Raw genomic sequence first — 17,281 nt, forward strand, 5'->3', positions numbered from 1 at the left:
CCCGCTCTCTGTGTCCCTGAGCTGTGCAGAGGAGCCCCTGGCTCCTGGTTAATGGGCTGGCACTCGAGTCTGGAGGTAAATAGCTGGGTTTTGGAAAGTGATGGCTTTGCTGGGCCTGTTTCAGTACATGCCCAGTAATGACAAAGCAGCATGGAGAATAATGTTGTGTAAGGGCCTTGGGATTAACAGGCCAGCATTTCCCAAGCCTTTGGCTGCAGTCAGATCCCCAGGGGGAATCTGTAACCTGTGGGCATCTCCTGTGCTGCAGTGGTCCAGGGGGCACAGTGGCTGCAGTGGTGCCACTGCCTCCCATGCTCCCAGCAGAAAGCTGTGCTCAGTCAGGCACTCAAGTGCTGATCCCACTACTGACCCAACCTTCTCCAGCCCATTCCACATGCACACACTGGCTGTACCCCGTGGTGCCCACAAATCCATCCACGGCTGGGGATCCCAATGAGAGGTGGCCTTTCTCTGCACCTATAGAAGCACACATCTCATCTCTGAGATCCCTTCCATCCCATCTCGTGCTTGGGTTGATTTCCATGCCCCTGCTGCCCCAGCAGCTTCTCCAAAGCTTTGCAGGGCTTTTTCCCTCCCCGCTAGAGCAGGGGATGGTGGTTTATGGTCTGCCCTCTCCTCTCTGAGATCAGTATTACATCCCTGAGCCTCTTCCAGCCTTGCCAGGGCTGGAGTGGGCCCTTTCCACACTTCATGGAACTGTATGAAAGGCAAGGCAGGAACAATGTGTTGGGTTGGTGAGAGAGGGGTGTGCAATGTTTGCTCGGAGAGGGTAACTGAGGGTTGCACAAGTAAGAGGTTGGGTTGCACAGTCAGAAGCAGTGGAGTTATTGAAGTCATCACTGATCAACGGAGCTGCACTTTCTCAGGCAGTTTAAACCCAAACATCTTATTCTTTAAGTGGAGACAATTGAGATAAGACACTTACTTGGTCCAGGAGTGCAACTCTGATGACATGTCCTGAGTCACTCCTTGGCACTTCCCTTACTGGGAGGGAGGGGGTCACAAAATCACTTGAGGGAAGAAGCAGCAGCTTAGACTCTTTAGGACAGAGAAATGAATTGAGAATGGGCTGTAAGTGCTTCTAGCAAGTCTTCACACTTGCCAGGAACCTGCTACCTACCTTTAATGGCTGGCAGCAACTCCAGTCCTCTCCATAGGGATGAGCTTAGCAACACCCTCTAAACTAAGGATTACATCCTTTCCCCATTCTCCATCTGTGAAGAAGCGGCTGAGGACAAGGGACTAAATGACAAGGGACTTAACCACAAAGGGGATACAAGGGACAGATACTTTCAGGTGGTTCAATAAACAAACTCTCTTCTGTCTATGCACTGCTGTCTCATCCCAAAGAACACATGAAAATCCATAGAATCATTTAGTTTGGGAAAGATCTCTAATGTCACCAAGCCCAGCTGTTAACCCAGCACTGATGAGTCCACAATGAAACCATGTCCATAAGTGACACATCTACATCTTCTAAATACCTCCACAGGTATAAATACCTCAGCCACTTCCCTGGACTGCCAGTTCCAATGCCTGACAACCCTTTCCATTATTTTTTTTCCTAGTATCTAATCTAAATCTCCCCTGGTGAAACCTGAGGCCCTTTTCCTATAATTTGTTCCTTGGGAGGAGAGAACACCTCCCTACAGCCTCTTTCAGCTGGTTGGAGAGAGCTATAAGGTGTCTCTTGAGCCTTTTTCTCCAAAGTAAGCACCCCAGCTTCCTCAGCCACTCCTTGTAGTATTTATGCTCCACACCCTTCCACAGCTCTATTTCCCTTCCCTGGACACGCTCCAGCACCTCAATGTCCTTCCTGCAGGGAGGGGCCCAAACCACAGCATTTGAGGTGTAGCCTCACAGTGCCCAGCCCAGAGGGGCAATCCCTGCCCTGTCCTGCTGGCCACACTATTGCTGATATTGCTGACTGGCCTCCTTGGCCACAGCTGGCTCTCATTCAGTCACAGTCACCAGCACCAGTTCTTTTCTGCTGGGCACCTTTCCAGCCACTCTGCCCCAGCCTGTGGCACTGCCTGGGGTTTTGTGATCCAAGGGCAGGATTTGACACTTCACCTCACTGAACCTCCTACAACTGTCCTCAGACCATCTATCCAGCCTGTCCAGATCCATGTGCAGAGCCTTCCTGCCATCCAGCAGCAACACTCCTGCTCAACTTGGCATTGTCTGTAAACTAAGGGTGCATTTGATCCCTTCATCCAGATCACCGATAAAGACATTAAACAGAACTGGAACCATCAGCTTTCAAACACAATAGTGTCATGTAAGACCAAATCATTTACAAGCACAGATTGGAGTAAGGAGCTGTGTTGGACAGTGAATTAGTCTAATGTTTCTCCCCCAAGAAGAAACCAAATTTTCACTTATTCTAGGGCAAACTCAAAAGGTTTTATTTTAATTTTTTTTTTTAGCAAATTCTATCACGTAAATGTTAACAAAAAACATCTGTACAATTGCCATGATACACTCAAAAGTGAAACAAATAAGATATAAATACAGATATGGATGTAACATGACAAAAGCGGAAAAAATAGAAAAAAAAATACATGCGCATGAACATGGTGCCAACAAAGTCATTTCTCATGGCTGGCATTTTTCAGAGCGTTTTTTTACTTCCCATTTAAAACATTGTTAGCAACGTCCTGCTGTGTACTACAAAGGTCTATTTTTCTGTCCCTTAATATGTAATATTATGCTTGATAAATAAAGGGGTGGGGAGAAAAGGTTCTGATGACAAAGATGCAAGTTACATTACTTATACAGGTTATTGGTAAGCTAGTAATAAGCAATTAAAAAGACAGTCTTGTATTGTATTGTAATCCAGGCAAGCACACATAGTGTACCTTAAGAAAGCCACATGCCTCGGTATTTCTGAACTACATGAGAACTACAGTACGTAGACCTGTGGGGCAGATGGAGCCGGGATTTGCCCGTGCCCACGGAGCACTGGTGCAGCCAATGGCAGAAAAAACATCCACATCTGAGATTTCGGCAACCTTGCAGCCAAGAGCTGCTGTCTGCTGAGAGTTAACTCCCATTCAGATTTTTAAAGCATGGTGGGAAAAGAAAATACACTTTTTTCTTTTTTTTTTTCTTTTTTTCTTTTCTTTTTTTTTTTTTTTTTTCAAGGTACGAAAAATTGAAGCCCTGCATAATGGGCAGCAAGAAAAAAAAAGGCAGCTGCAGTAGGTGGCTACTGCCAGGAGAAGGTGAACACAAGCTTCACTGGAGCAGTGAGGCACTGCAGCATGCAGACCTTCCTCTGCAAGCCTGCGTGGACACTGTGATTTGTAGCCAGAGAGACCTTTATGCTTGCTGAAGAGAAAACAAGATGATTGTACAGCTTGTTGAAGTCAAAACTGGAGATCAGAGAGGTGACATTCAGAGCTAGCCCTTTGAGTACTTCAAAGGAAACACAAAATAAAAACTGGGTCATGTTCAACATCCTAAACAACCCTACTATGTACATTATCCGCGATGATTTATAAATACCTAAGCAGAATGCTCCTACTGTGCACAGGTAGAACATATCCTGGAGTACTCAAAGGATGGACAGTCCTCCACTCACACAGTGAAATTAAGTAGCACATTGATGAGCATCTGTTGACAAACAGAAGTGGATCTGATTCAGGAAGTAAGGCCAGGTCTGCCCTTTGCACAGGCGCCTTTTCAAGGACGAGCTTCGGCCCCGGCCGAGGTGCCAGGGACCGTACAGTGCGTTCACTCTCAGTGCATACCAACAGCATTTATAACACATATAAAACCACTGGAGAAGGAATTCAATTCCTGGAGATTTGCTACAGTGTGCCATTCAATGGAAATGAAAAAAAAAATCAAAACCAACAAACAGCAAATGATGATAGACCAAGCTCCATCACAGCTGGGAGCGACAACACCACCCGGTCAGCTATGCTGACCTTCTGAACCCCAGAACTGGAACAGAAGATGCTGAGCTGAGATGGGGAGAAAGAGAGGCATAAATACTAAGCAGTTCAGAGCACAATTAAAAAAAAAATAAAACAAAAAACAACAAAACAAAAAACCAACACCCCCAAAAATTCTAGCCTGCTACTAAAAATTCAAACAGGACAGCTTAACTGCTGCCAACAAGTCAACTGAGTATTTCCTCAAAAGGAAAAATATATTTGTGTTAAAATCAAATTTGAAGCATTCAAAAAAATTTAAAAAGAGCATTCTAATAAGCATACAGAAAGATGTGGAAAAGAAATGGTCCATGGAAAGGCAGACACGAACCATGGAGCAGCCAATCCCCCCCCTTTAGTGAGGATGGCTTTTCTGAGCCTGTGGAAAGACTCTGGGGGTATCCCACACCCCAGGAAAGCACAGGGTTTCTCCTGCCATAGCATTACTGGTTGGGAAAGATGAGGGAACTAGCCCTGCAGCCAGCAAAAGCCTGCACACAGGACCAGGAGCAGGTCACCTCCCCTGCTCTCAGGTGAGCAGGGAAAGGGACCAACAAGCTTTGCAGCCCAGTACCACATAGTCCCTCACCAGCCCAGATTCCTCTTAAGATGAGGGTTGGGAATAAAGCTGGCACCAAGTGCCAGGTCCCAGTTTAGCTCCTCAGAGATGGGGCTAAACTCACAGGGATAATTGATGGAAGGGGCTTTACCCTCCCCTGCTGCAGTAATGGAGTCTCATGTTCTCAGTATGTTCCCAAGGTGTCCCTTCAGCTCTCTAAAAGGGAGATGGAGGAAGCTGGAGAGACTCCAGGGCACTGAGAGCAGCCAGGGAACACACATCCATCACCACAGCTGCAGCCATAAGCTGCAGTCCAACATCCTCTTGCATCACTGGCACTGGGAGCAAAACCCAGCTGAGATCCATGGCAGGCTTGGGGTGGGCATGCCCATCAGCCAGGATCCAGCCCAGGGCCAAACACAGCATGTTAATTAGCAACCTCTTGCCTTCCCTGGTTACAGGCAGAGCCAGGGGGAGCTCCCCCTTTGCAAAAAGAAGGATCTCTGTTCAGGGAGGGGTGGTGCCATGGGGTATTTGATTGCTGCTGGTTTGCCTCTGACCTGGTCTGTGTCATTAGGCTGCAAAAGGACTTTCCCTGCTGCACCCTCACCCAGAGCACCCAGCTGTCAGCAGTGCCCAGTGAGGGACCCCCACTTTTCTGAAACACAGAGCACTCAGCAGGCCTGTGCATGGAGATGGCACAAAGGAGGCTTCTAAAGGCAGTTAACAGCACTGCAGGGTCTTCAGGAACAGGAGGGGCTGTGGCAGGCAACTAGCACTGTCCCAGTTGGCTCAGAGGTGCTTCCAAGTGGTATTTCTGTTCAGATTCAGACACCCTTTCTGTCCTCTGGGATGAACATTATGCCCAAAGTGCAAAGGAGTTGTGAGGACAAAGCCATGCAGCATCAGTGGGTCAGTCAGAGCAGCAGATCAGCCCTTTGATGCTACAGATTTCAAGGAAAACAGCTGGCACTGAAGTACAGCTCTGCCAGCTCCCACTACCCACCCACTGACACACTCAGAGCCTAACCCGCCCCACCATCCTATTCGCAGACATCTGTCCCAGAACTGGGTCTCAGGTTCCCTTTGGGGAGTAATAGGTAACCTGGAGAGTCTTTTGAACACATGAAAGAGCCAAATGGGTTGAGAGGGGAGAAGTATTTACAAAGTCAATGAAAAGAGGAAGAGCCCAGCTTTTATGGACAGCACAGCTGGCTGGAGAGCAGTTACAGAGAGATCAGCCCATCTGGGGTCTGTCAGAACTATGTACAAAACTCAGATGTTTAAAAAGAACCTACATTTTCATTACTCACTTTGTATCTCTCGGTATTAAAGCATCTGAGGCTGGAATCACAGCCACACCTGCAAAGATCTCCCCATGGAGAGCCCTGCAAGTTAGACGAGCTGTGACAGGGAGTACAAAACAGGAACACAAGACTTGAAAGAAGAGAAGGACTCAGCCAGAATGGGTGAGGGGAGAGGGCAGGTAACTAGCACACAGAAACCAAAACTGGGTATGAACTAAACCAACAAGATTTGTTTGACTTTTACCTGTGTCCAGATTCTTGGACTCGGTGTTAGAATGCTACCTAAACATATTTCTGAGATTTCAGCAGGCTATACAAATATGTTTAAGTATGGCTTTCTGATGTTCACCTTTAATGAAGACTGCGACACAGACCTTGCTTCCTTTACATTCAATACCAGTAAGATTCTACATAAAAGCTTTTAAGGGACTAAAATACTGATTGCAATAAATATCTGCATGGCCTCCTGAAGCTGATGGAGCGTGCCAGTGAAGAGGAGCAGAAAGGTCTCTGAGAGGCACCGTTGATTGCTTCTAAGTCTACACATATGTCCACAGATCTCCATTAACTGTGCGTTGAAACGTCTGAAGAGGAGCTGCTGTTGCTGTTGGTGGTCTGTGCCCTCTTTATATACAAGTTTAGTAGCTTCATCTGAAAGAAAGAAAGAAACATCAGGAAAAGATCCCAGAAAAACAAAGGTGGGGAAAAGCTACCTGCCAATGTAAAGACCCACATTCTGTGGTGAGCTCATTTTGAGGTGAGCTGACACTGGGCACTCTGGAGGAAAAGCAAGAAAACTGACCATATTTCAGAAGAGAGACTAGAGACTATGCCCAGTGCCACTGAAGTTACAGACAGACCTAATGGGATTTAGAAAAGCCTCTTGCATTTCACTTCAGCAGCCATCAGTTCATAGACCTCAATCCTTGCAGCCAGGTCAGGTCAAGCAGGATTCCCACAGAGGTCTGCAGGCACACTGGTGATCCAAAAGCCATGGGTCCCCCTCCCAGGAAACCCCCTGAACTTTCCCTGTTTTTTAAGTGTTTTTCAATGACATCATATTTTCACTAACATGGTACATCTAGTGCAACTGCAATTGTTATGACTATATACTTCCCTTGCATGTATTTGCCTTCTTTTTCCTCCTTGCCACTTTAACTCCAGATCCTGTAATTACTCATGTTTACATTTAAACAGGCAGGCAGTCTGCATAAACCCAAAAGAATTACTTACATGTTTATAGTAAGTGATGTGGTGAACTATGCTTGTGGCACTGAGGACACTGGAATAATAAAGCCTCTACAACATTTTATATCCCAAATATAAAGGGTAAACCTCAGCACACATAGCTGTCTCTTTGCAGAGCACTTGGGAGGCACAATTGTAATTTGTTTAGTGGCAAGACAAGTGTCTTTAGTCTTTGTTTTGGCCTATACCATACTTCCTTACCCATGAAAGAAATTATGACTACAAAATGACAGAATGAAGCCCTCTGAACTAAGTAGCTATTCACATGCACAGATCAGTTTCAGAAACAAAACCTGCAGAATTGATCTTAAAATTTCTTGCACAGAAATCTTCGGTATGAAGACTTAAAACAACAGAAAAAAAAATTGTGGTGGCTTGTTGTGCAGCTCTCAAAAGCAATCAAACACTAACATAAAATTCTTGTCTGAAGAACAGAGTTGAATCAAGGGCTTGGTTTCACTTGAAGCATCAGGTCAGAATTTGAGTTTTGCAACTAGTCTGACCCCAGGGTACAAAGTTCTTTGAAGGGTCATTTGAGCTTGCTGTTGTCCCAGAAGGAAAGGAAGACATGTGCCCTGCTATTAAGAGTGAAGCTTTACCTGCATTTCTACCAGCTCAAATCACAACTTGCTGCTGAGAGGACCTGCTCTCCCACCATCCCCATGCATTCCTACCACTCTGCACAAGGATGCCTGTGTGGCCACAGAGGAGACTAAAAGCTATTTAATTTGTACTACAGATCTGGTTTTCAGCCAGAGCAGCCAGCTGAGCCAGCTCACTGCACAATCACCTCCGGATATAATGCCAAAGTAGCAAGGCAAACGTGGCTGGGGAAGGACCTGCTCAGAGGCAGCCTGCAGTTACTCAAGATCAAATGTATCATGAAACCAATCTTCTAACACAATTAAAATATTCTAAGTGGGATTTCAAATGCTCACACTGCTGAGCAAGTGCAGTGCTGCTTCACTGGCATTTGTCAGGGTGAGACAGGATTTAATCCAGTTCTGGGAACTTGACCCAGAGCTACACTGAAGCCACTGGTCTTGCTGGCTAGTAATAGCCAGCAGAATGGCTTGCACTACCAAAACACCAGAGACACATCACTCTTGTACCTTGCTTCCTGTGAGTTGTGCGAGATGAGGTTTCAGTTCTTCTCCAATTACTGAATAAATAGCCACCAGGCAAAACACACTGGCTTTTCGGACACTGCTCTCTGTGTTATCATAACCCTGGGAATGAGAGGAGAAGGTCAGAAGACAAACAGCACTCCCCAACACCCTTCCTGGGCAATACACTACAGAGCTGATGTACATTTCCCAAACGTGGCTGACCTAAGAGATCAATAAAAAACCTCTGCTTAACATAACAGTTTGCAACCTGAATACTCAACAGCAAGAGAATGCAATCTCCCTATCTGTTCCTTCTGTTATTACTTATTACTGTCATATTGTAAGCTATTAATATGTAGTTATTTATAGTATTAGATAACAACACAGAGTTTCCTAACACGAGCTTGGGACTCTATCAGATACACTTCTGTGTCCAGTTCAGATGACCATGAACTATCCTGAACAGTCAGGACTCCTTGGAGGGCAGCTTACCTTATCAAGCAGGAAATACCACAGGAAAGAACATGCTGAAGGACCCTTGTACATGTGCTCATCTCTGGCAGCTTGGGCAGAGCTCAGGCCAGCCAGCAGGTCACTCAGCAGCTATGGACACCAGTCCAAACTGATGCAGAGATGCATCACCCAGCAGCCATCCCATCCCATCCCAGCCCATGAGAAAGGCAGACATCACTGCAGCCTGCAGGGTGCTGGCTCCTCTGGATGCAGGGTGACCTCTGCCGGGAAAGCCAGAGGAGGGATGCAGCACAGCTGGGGCTGCTCCAACTGCAGGGCCAAAATGGCACTCTGCAATCCCACAGAACACTGAGCTGGGAAAGCAGGAGACCTCTGAGCCTCCTCATCAGGACCAGGGCAAGCACCACAACTCTGCCCTGCCAAGCCCTGCTCTTCCATGGAGTCCCCATCTGCTCATGGAGAGCCTGCTCCAGGCTGTTGAGCTGCACACTTGTGCTCACACTGCTGCTGGCACTCCTCACCTCCTCACCACTCTGCCAGGACCCTCAGCCTGGTGAACAAGCACAAAGGTGGTTCTCCCCACACACAGTCCTTCAGCCAGGATCCCAAAATACTTCCCAAATGTGAGGAGTAAATTCCTTAGATCACTGAGTTTCTAAGGTAAGGAAATATCTCAGGCAAACTAGGCTCTGAAACAAGAACGATTTAAAGTAATTAAAGAAGAAAAAACTGCCTTTTGAAAGGCAAGCTGCTCTCAGATTCCAGTGTATCAAAGTTTCTCTGTTCAGATTGTTGTCTCCAACAATGATGGCTAAAACCATTTTACAACAAAAGTTTAGATGAATACAGAATTGTCCAATTCCCAGAAGCTGAGATTTAAGAATTGCAAGAGCCGACACTACAAAGTTGGGATGAATGCCAGAATGCATAAGGGGAATTTCTGACTTTGCTCTTGTCCTTCCAACATTTCATGCTCACAATGAGGAGGCCTCTTTATCCCAGTTCTCCATGGAAGTCTTACCCACCCTAACACATCTCCCCCTTTCACTCTGACTGCTCTGTTTCTGTCATAGTCTCTCCCCAGTAAACACACACATTTTCTCTCCTCCCTCACTGCTACTTCATGCATTTCCTTCTTGTTTCCAGCCCCACCCCAGCACTGCCAGCTGCTTGTGCCGGGGACCAAAAGACAACACTGCTACAGCCAGTGCTCAAAGCTAAATCCACAGTGTACAACCAAGCCTTAGCACAGGCAAAAACACAGCTCCCCACCCAGCCCAAGAGGGTCATGAAAGAGGCTGAATGAAGTCAGCAAGTAGTTTGGCCCTAATTTCAGAGAGAAAAGAGAAAAGGAGCAATCTGCCTGCTGGAATTCAAATTCAAGTGCAAAGTACCATCAAAGGACAGAACAGCTCAGCAGAATTAAAGGGGAATTAAAGAGGACTACAAGATATATAGAGACAGTGTGAAACGTGGCTAACTCCTACCCTCAAATTTATTGCACGGCTGCTACTGGCTTATTTGGGAGTCAGAAAAAGGCATCCAATTGTGGAACATCCATGTAAGAACCCGAGTTTTCATTTCCTTAACACTGAAAGGATCAAAAACTCACACATAAAAATTTTATTTTACCAAAAATTAAATGGCTTGATTTGCCAAAATCTGGCCCCAGAGGATCCATCATTCTCCCTCCCTTAGGGCACAGATCTCACAAACTAATGGTGGCTTGTGCTCAGGAGCAGTGACATGGGATTCTGTACCTGTAACAACCCAGGAATGATATCAGGTAGGAGCTGATGCAACGATTCCTTGGAAATCCTCTCGATGACTTTCGTTTGCATTTTGATGGCAGCTAAGTTAATTGGATAATCTGCAGTCTGAATAATGGGGCAAAGCACCTTGATGCACTGCTCAGGGTGGATGGAACTCGCCAGGGTGGAAGCAGCTTCTTCAGCAGCTCTGACGACCTGAAATGAAAGTAGAGCAAGCCCTTATGTTAATGAGGTCACACTTGACAGCCAACACCACTGGTGTGTGCTTGGAGTGACTGCCAGGAAATGCTTGGGGATGTTCATTAACAGATCCACAGGAGACTCTCTTGAGGGGCAACTAACTGACTGTGAGACTTCAGAGCAAGAGGATGACATCTCTCCGGCCACTGCCAAAGAACCCAAACCCACCAGCTAAGATTTACACAAAATGTATCTCCTTAACCATGACACCAATGGCCCTGGTGCAGATTTCAGTGTGCACCCAGTGCTGGGTGCCCTGTGCCCATGCTGAGACACCCATGGCAGCTGTGTCCTGCCCCTTCCCAGCTGAACTATGCTGCAGCCAAATCCAGGACACAGACACAAATGGGCTTTAGGGTGTCCCCAGCCAGGCAGCTCTGCTCTCAGCACACCTAACCCATTAAAGCAGCACTGGGATCACCATACAAAATGGGAGAAAGAACAAGTGGAAACAGCAGCAGCACCCACCCTTTGCAACAAGCCCACACTGTAAAGCAGTCACACAAAGCAAGGAGGATGCTAAATTCAACTCTACCCTAGGAGAAAGCAGATTCACAACTTTCATTCTTCCCCAGCAGGTAGGACAGCTAGTTCAAAGAAGAAAGACCCAAATCTGGTCTCTCCTCCCAAGAGAATTTATTAATTTTACATTCTGCAGTAATTGGATAAAAGAGAACAGGATGGGAAGGCAGGTTTTCTTTTTTTCAAGTGTCTGTGCTAATTGCCAGGCAACAAAATGAAGCTTCCTCTTGGCTATACTCTTCCTGGCCACAAATAACACACTCTTTACTCCTCATGTTCTTGTTACAACACAAAAGATGGAGGATGCTTTTCCCCATCCTCTCTCACTCCCCTCTTCTCAGGGCTTGCTTTAAAGGGAGGGTAAATCCTGAGTAGACAGAGATGCCCTCATGGGCAGACTTAAATCCAACTTCAACTTTAAGAAGAAAGAAGCATTCACAAATCCTCATGTTTGGGATCTTCTAGTCCCAGGCAGTCCCTAACTGAGCCCAGGAACATTAAATTACTCCTCTTTCCTGGTTGTGTGGGAGGCTCAGCTGCCCAGCACCACTCCTCTACCTCCTCCTAAACTGAACTACCTGGAGTTGTCTGAAGTTAACACTTTGAAACCAGCAGTAGGAAATCTGTCCTAGGCAATCTGCAACACAGCAAATAAATCAAACCACAGGTTTAGACTGAAGCCATGGCTGCTGAATTCCCTTGTTCTCCTCTCCCACACATTGTGATGGCCTCAAACTCAGGGATTTCTATTTGAGTAAGGCAACCTATGGATAGATGTAGCTCTATCAAAGCCTCAAAAGAAGGTGAGCTTTCATTATTTTTAAGCAACTGCTGTGGATAATGCATGAAAAATGAGTAGCTGGAAGCTTATCTTAGTCCATGGACTACAAAACACAAGGTTTAATTGACTTGTAAGGATAACAGCAATTAATAGTGACCAGAAGGGATCATCTCCACCTACAGGGTCAGCTTCACCACAGTCATCACATCATAGCCATGCTGCCAACATTTATCTTCCACTCATGCTGACAGCTACCTCCCTGAAACAGGAATGGCACAAGACACTTGTATCCCCAGGAAGCAGCAACCCTCCACTTGGCTTTTGGCATTCTCTAAGGCAGATCCAACAGTGAATGTGATCTCAGACACTTCACATAGCACAAATATTACATGCAGGCAAGATATGGACAGGATGGTGAATCAATCTGAGATTTTGGACTGCTTCTGTACCAGTGCCCTATTTAGCTGTCCAAGTGCTCCATTTACTTCAGGCCTTTCTCAGCATTTAATGACAACATTAAAACATATTCCAAAATGAATGGCAATCTGCAATGTGGTCAGTTAAAAAAAAAATTCTTCCTGGAAGATCTGTGAATGAGCAGCCATGCAGAACAGAATGCTTGCTTTCCCACTTACAGCAAGTCTTCCCTCTTCCAGCTATTTCTTTGCTAATTTCTCTTCAATTTCACACATGAAAAGCATGAAAGTTAATATTTTTCCGTGTAAGGTTAGTACTAGCTCAGAAGCCAGCACTGCTGATTTTGTTGGGAAAGAAAAGAAACACCCAAGTACTTAAGGGAAATCTAATGCCAGGTTTTGATAGCACAGAGTGGAATTGCTGGAGTGGATTAAGTCAGGAGCTCCCAGAAGGTCTCTAAAGGAATCCACTTCCTGGCACTGCAGCTTCTGATGTCTGCTTTCCAAAAATGATGGAAAGCATGAACTTACAGAGAGCCCTGATATTTTACCATCAATTTAACTATTCACTGGCAAGCCACTAGCTAAAAAATTCCAAATATTACTATTTGAACACGAATTTTGTTCTGCAGCAATGCCAAACACTGTTGGGAAATGCTTTCAGAAGCTCTCAGAAAGGAAAGCTTGCACATATATCACAACACACTAAAAGAAAATTGTAAAAAAAAAATTAAATCTTCCATCCTCTTGGTATCCTTCCTATTTGATAAAAAACCCCGATATTTTAGTATAAACTTAAACTTATACACTCTGATCTCAAACACATTACCATTTAAAAAAAAAAAAGCAATAGGTGAAAAATTTAATGAATATTCTATCTAGGTTTCAGTATCATATCCTGTTTGCAACAGCTTACTATGCATATTAAGCTGAAGGTATGAAGCAAGTGCATGAGACAAAAGGCCTATTAACCAATTCCAAGCACAAGGAGCATTAAAATACAGTAATAATTTTTCACAAAATAAGTGAGGGATCAACAGCAACAAAGGTCACATACATTTTGCCCATCAGAAGGTGACAGATCAAGGAAAGTTGTGAAGGTACAGAAATTATTTATGTCCCTGACAGTCCTGCTTTCAGCACTGCTGCCCAGCTCTAGCACAGATGTGGCTACATTTAGGCAGTGGCTGGCTATTTCACGTCCTTTGTCCCTGCAGTGCCTTTCCCCAAACACAGGAGGATGCATTACTCATGTCCAGCCTGGCAGGAGCTTGTAAATGTGACAACACTGGGGACACTTCCAAGCCTCCCACGAGCACATCTGGCAGACAATGCCTGCCTCTCAGCCACACTTCAGCAAAGCCCCTGTGTCTGAGATTAACTTTAACAACATGCTCAAGTCTCACTGACATCAGCAGGATTCCAGCATGTGCTTACATGCTTGTTTGGATCAGAGCCTCTGCAGGTAACCAGCTCCTGGCTCCCTGGGAAGCACTGCCAGGTGACAGGGTGTAGGAAGGGGTAAGGCAATACCAGCTGATGGTGAGCCAGAGAGAAAAATTCATCCCTGCTGGCAAAGGAAGCCAAATGCCACCATTTTGCAATGCAAGTACCAGCCCTGTCCTTCCTCCTTTGGCAAAACAAAACATTCAGCCACCCAGACAGACTCTGCATCCCACGAGGGGCTCTCAGTATTTACCCAACCAGCTCAGTTCTGCTCACCTGGCACTGCCAGAGAAATCAGCAGCATTTCCCAACAGAGGGAAGTGCCTTATCAAAAGATGCAACCTGCCAGGTCAGTTGGCAACAAGAATATGCAATTGTAATAGAGTTTAGCAAAGACATTTTGCCATGAGGCACAATGCTTGTGCCTTGCAAATTGTACATGCATTACAATATCAGAAAATCAAGTATCTTTTTTAATCAGGGCTTTAACCTGACCAGCAGAGTGAAACAACCTTAAAAGGAGTGGGAGAAATGAATGAAGAATATCAAGGAACAGGTCTTTGTCCCAGCTTTGAAGGCAAGATCAACAGATACACATTGGGAGGTGTCAGGAAAGGCTCATACTGGCAGTGACACCTCAATGAGTTGTGTCTATGTAATCTATCCTTTAAGCTCAAGAAAATGAAAGGGTGCTGTTTGCTACATGCTCACACTGGGGAGCTGGCTGTCACAAGAGGATTAGAAGTTAGACAAGTTAATCAAATAAAAGGAAGGCAAGCAGAACCATTCACATAGAAAGGCTTTAAGACAGCTGGAAGGGGGAAGAATATCCACAGGGAAGCATCACTGTATGCTTGCTTCTTGCTAGTTCAGTCAGGTAGAGTATCAAGTGAAGCAAGATTTTTGTCTGACCTAATATAATTATTCTTAGGAATCTCAGAGATACAAAAGAAAAGCAGAAAAGCCATCAAATGATGATGGCAGCAGGTTCAAAAAGGTGGCTATGAAGCAAGATGTGCAAGACTACAGAGAGCCTCCAGTTCCTTAATAGCACAGATACTAAGCTGTGTGTAAGGTATGTCACAAACATGATTTTACCTCCCAGTAAAAGCTTAGAGCAAACCATGGCTTGAACTGGATAGTTTGACATCACTCAACACAGGGCAGGAAGCCCTGGAATGCAGATCTAAGAGATAGCTCTTGGCCTTAAAGCAGCAAGTTTTTCTCCTTCCCAAAGGCTTACCTTATGCTCTACACACTGGCAACTAGATTCAGCCTGACTTTTGCTGGCATAACATAAGCTCTGTGTGCTGGTAGGTTCCTTGAAAGGCATCTGTGATGACCTTTCTAGTGAGTCTCACAAAAGAGAAGTTTTTACCTCCATGCAGATTGCTTTAGAGAAGGAGCCACATTCACATGCACAAAGCCAGTGAGGTGTAGCACACAGAAAGCTGTTCACCTCTCTAGCAATGTCTTCCTTAATGTTACCAAGGAGCCAACTTCAAAGTAACAGATCAGGCAGTCCCAGGAATATGCATGGGAATTGCTTCCTAATTTCAGTGGGAGAGGATATGCTGATGTGCAGTATTAGTGTGATCAAGACACTGACCTGTCACTGATCCTTGCCTTCCAATAGAAAAGCACATTAATCAATGTGCAATGATTAATCAAAGTTCTACAAAACTTGCTGGATAAACTTTGGATGACAATTCCCACTATTTTACCTGGCTCACAGTGCACTGCAGCCACAGGATCCTGTTCACTTAAGACAGCCAGAACTCAGACTCCATCTCTTCCACTCAATTTCTTCTGCTCAAGTACTACACTCCATGCACTAACATGTTGCTTGCTGCCTGACAGCTGCAGCAACCAGCTTACCAGTTTTGATAGTTTCATTTCTGCTTTAAAGAGACACAAAGTACTGGCAAATAAGCAAAGAAAAATGTCTTGACTCCCCTAAGGCAGAACATGCCAGGTTCACAGGCTACACAGGGCACCAGTGTAACATGCAGGGATCTCAGCAAAGCAGCACCTGTGGCACCTGGGTGAGAGCTTCCCACAGGAGCTTTAGCTGGAGTACTTTGCCATGACTGCTAGTTACAGTGTCTCTGCAGAAGGCTGCAGAGGATGAGGCAGTGCAGGCAAAGCCCACTGAAAATTTAGAGGCTTTGTAGACCATTGTGAAACATCCAGAGTGCCAGAGAAGTTTATTAGGTAGAGGAACAAGGTTTTGCTTTCGGCTTCGAGGCATATGGCTGTGCTTTTTGAGCCAATTTTTGCCATCTACAGGTGGTTACTCAAAGCCTGTATAATCTAAGCTGGAGGGGATGGAGGTTTACCAGTACCTAGTCAGGCAAACTCCCATCCCTGAAGGCTTTACAGTCTGATCCAGACAGGAACAAGCAATTAGGGACTTGGTTTCAAAGCAGGAAGTGGATTCAGCAATGAGGAGTGCTAAGAACATGAAAAGAACTGTGATTTTTATGTGGATTCAGAGATGAAGTAGATTAGACTGCTTCTCCTGGGTACTAAACATTTGAAATGTGTTGGGAAACAGAAACAGCACATAAATATATTATGAAACATCAATGACTGCCCAGTTGCAGCACTTGGTAGCTTCCAGCATGGACTAGGTAACAATTAATCTTCAAGAATATGATCATTTAGTGCTTTTCTTTTTGCAGAAACCTAGACAGATCATACCATCATCAGAGTACAGTTAAAATATATAAATGTCAGAGGAAAATCTAAAAGCACCTCAACAAAATAATAAAAATTATCTACAGGTAGTGGGTAACTGATTTACTCTTCTCCTTCTTTTAGATGGTTACAACAAAAAATGTACAATAATGGACAGTAAGCATCCCAATTATGCTAATGGACCTTCTATAAAACACAGAAATTAGATACCTAAGATATGGCACAGGATCCTTTCCTTACACACAGAAAACATACAACAGTTAAGCCTACAGGCTTTGGGCCAGAGACAGAAGCAAGGAATTAGCTATCCTATAATTTTTCACTCTGCTGCTGATTTCCAAGGTAACAAACTACTTCTGTTTTAAAATACTCAATAAGAAGAAATTATCCTCATTATCCTGGCATGAATCTGAAGCAATGTCATATCAGTGGCATTGGGTCAGCAAGCAGCATCTCTCCTTAGTTATGGGTGAGTAACTACACTGGAACAAATGAGTTAATATTAACTAATTGGCAACAGAAAGATGGTTCTCTTCTAAATAACTCCAAACAAAGACTGATAAAAATCAACAAGATTTAATATCATCCACAACTTCAATTACATTCTAATGTTCCAAAAGTAAGTGAAAGGCATTTACATGTCAACCCCCCTAAATGTTTCCAGTTGTGACTGAAGCAGGCTTGACTCTTCACATCACCCCATTAAATCAACAGCACTGAACAGACTGTTGTACTACAAACAGTA

General features: G+C 44.9%; 1 protein-coding gene across 1 annotated transcript in view; it reads right to left on the bottom strand.

Annotated features, from left to right (window-relative positions):
• Nucleotides 1-2,395: 2,395 nt before the first annotated feature.
• Nucleotides 2,396-17,281, bottom strand: part of CLASP1 (cytoplasmic linker associated protein 1) — a 167,307-nt gene continuing 152,421 nt past the window's right edge. The window contains exons 36-38 of the mRNA XM_056496335.1: nt 10,420-10,626; nt 8,189-8,305; nt 2,396-6,479 (exon numbers count right to left, since the gene is read on the bottom strand). Coding sequence (XP_056352310.1) covers nt 6,393-6,479; nt 8,189-8,305; nt 10,420-10,626 — 411 coding nt within the window. The 3' untranslated portion in view covers nt 2,396-6,392. The remainder of the gene's footprint in view (nt 6,480-8,188; nt 8,306-10,419; nt 10,627-17,281) is intronic.

Source organism: Oenanthe melanoleuca, chromosome 7, assembly GCF_029582105.1.
Source record: "Oenanthe melanoleuca isolate GR-GAL-2019-014 chromosome 7, OMel1.0, whole genome shotgun sequence".
In the NCBI taxonomy this organism is placed as follows: domain Eukaryota; kingdom Metazoa; phylum Chordata; class Aves; order Passeriformes; family Muscicapidae; genus Oenanthe; species Oenanthe melanoleuca.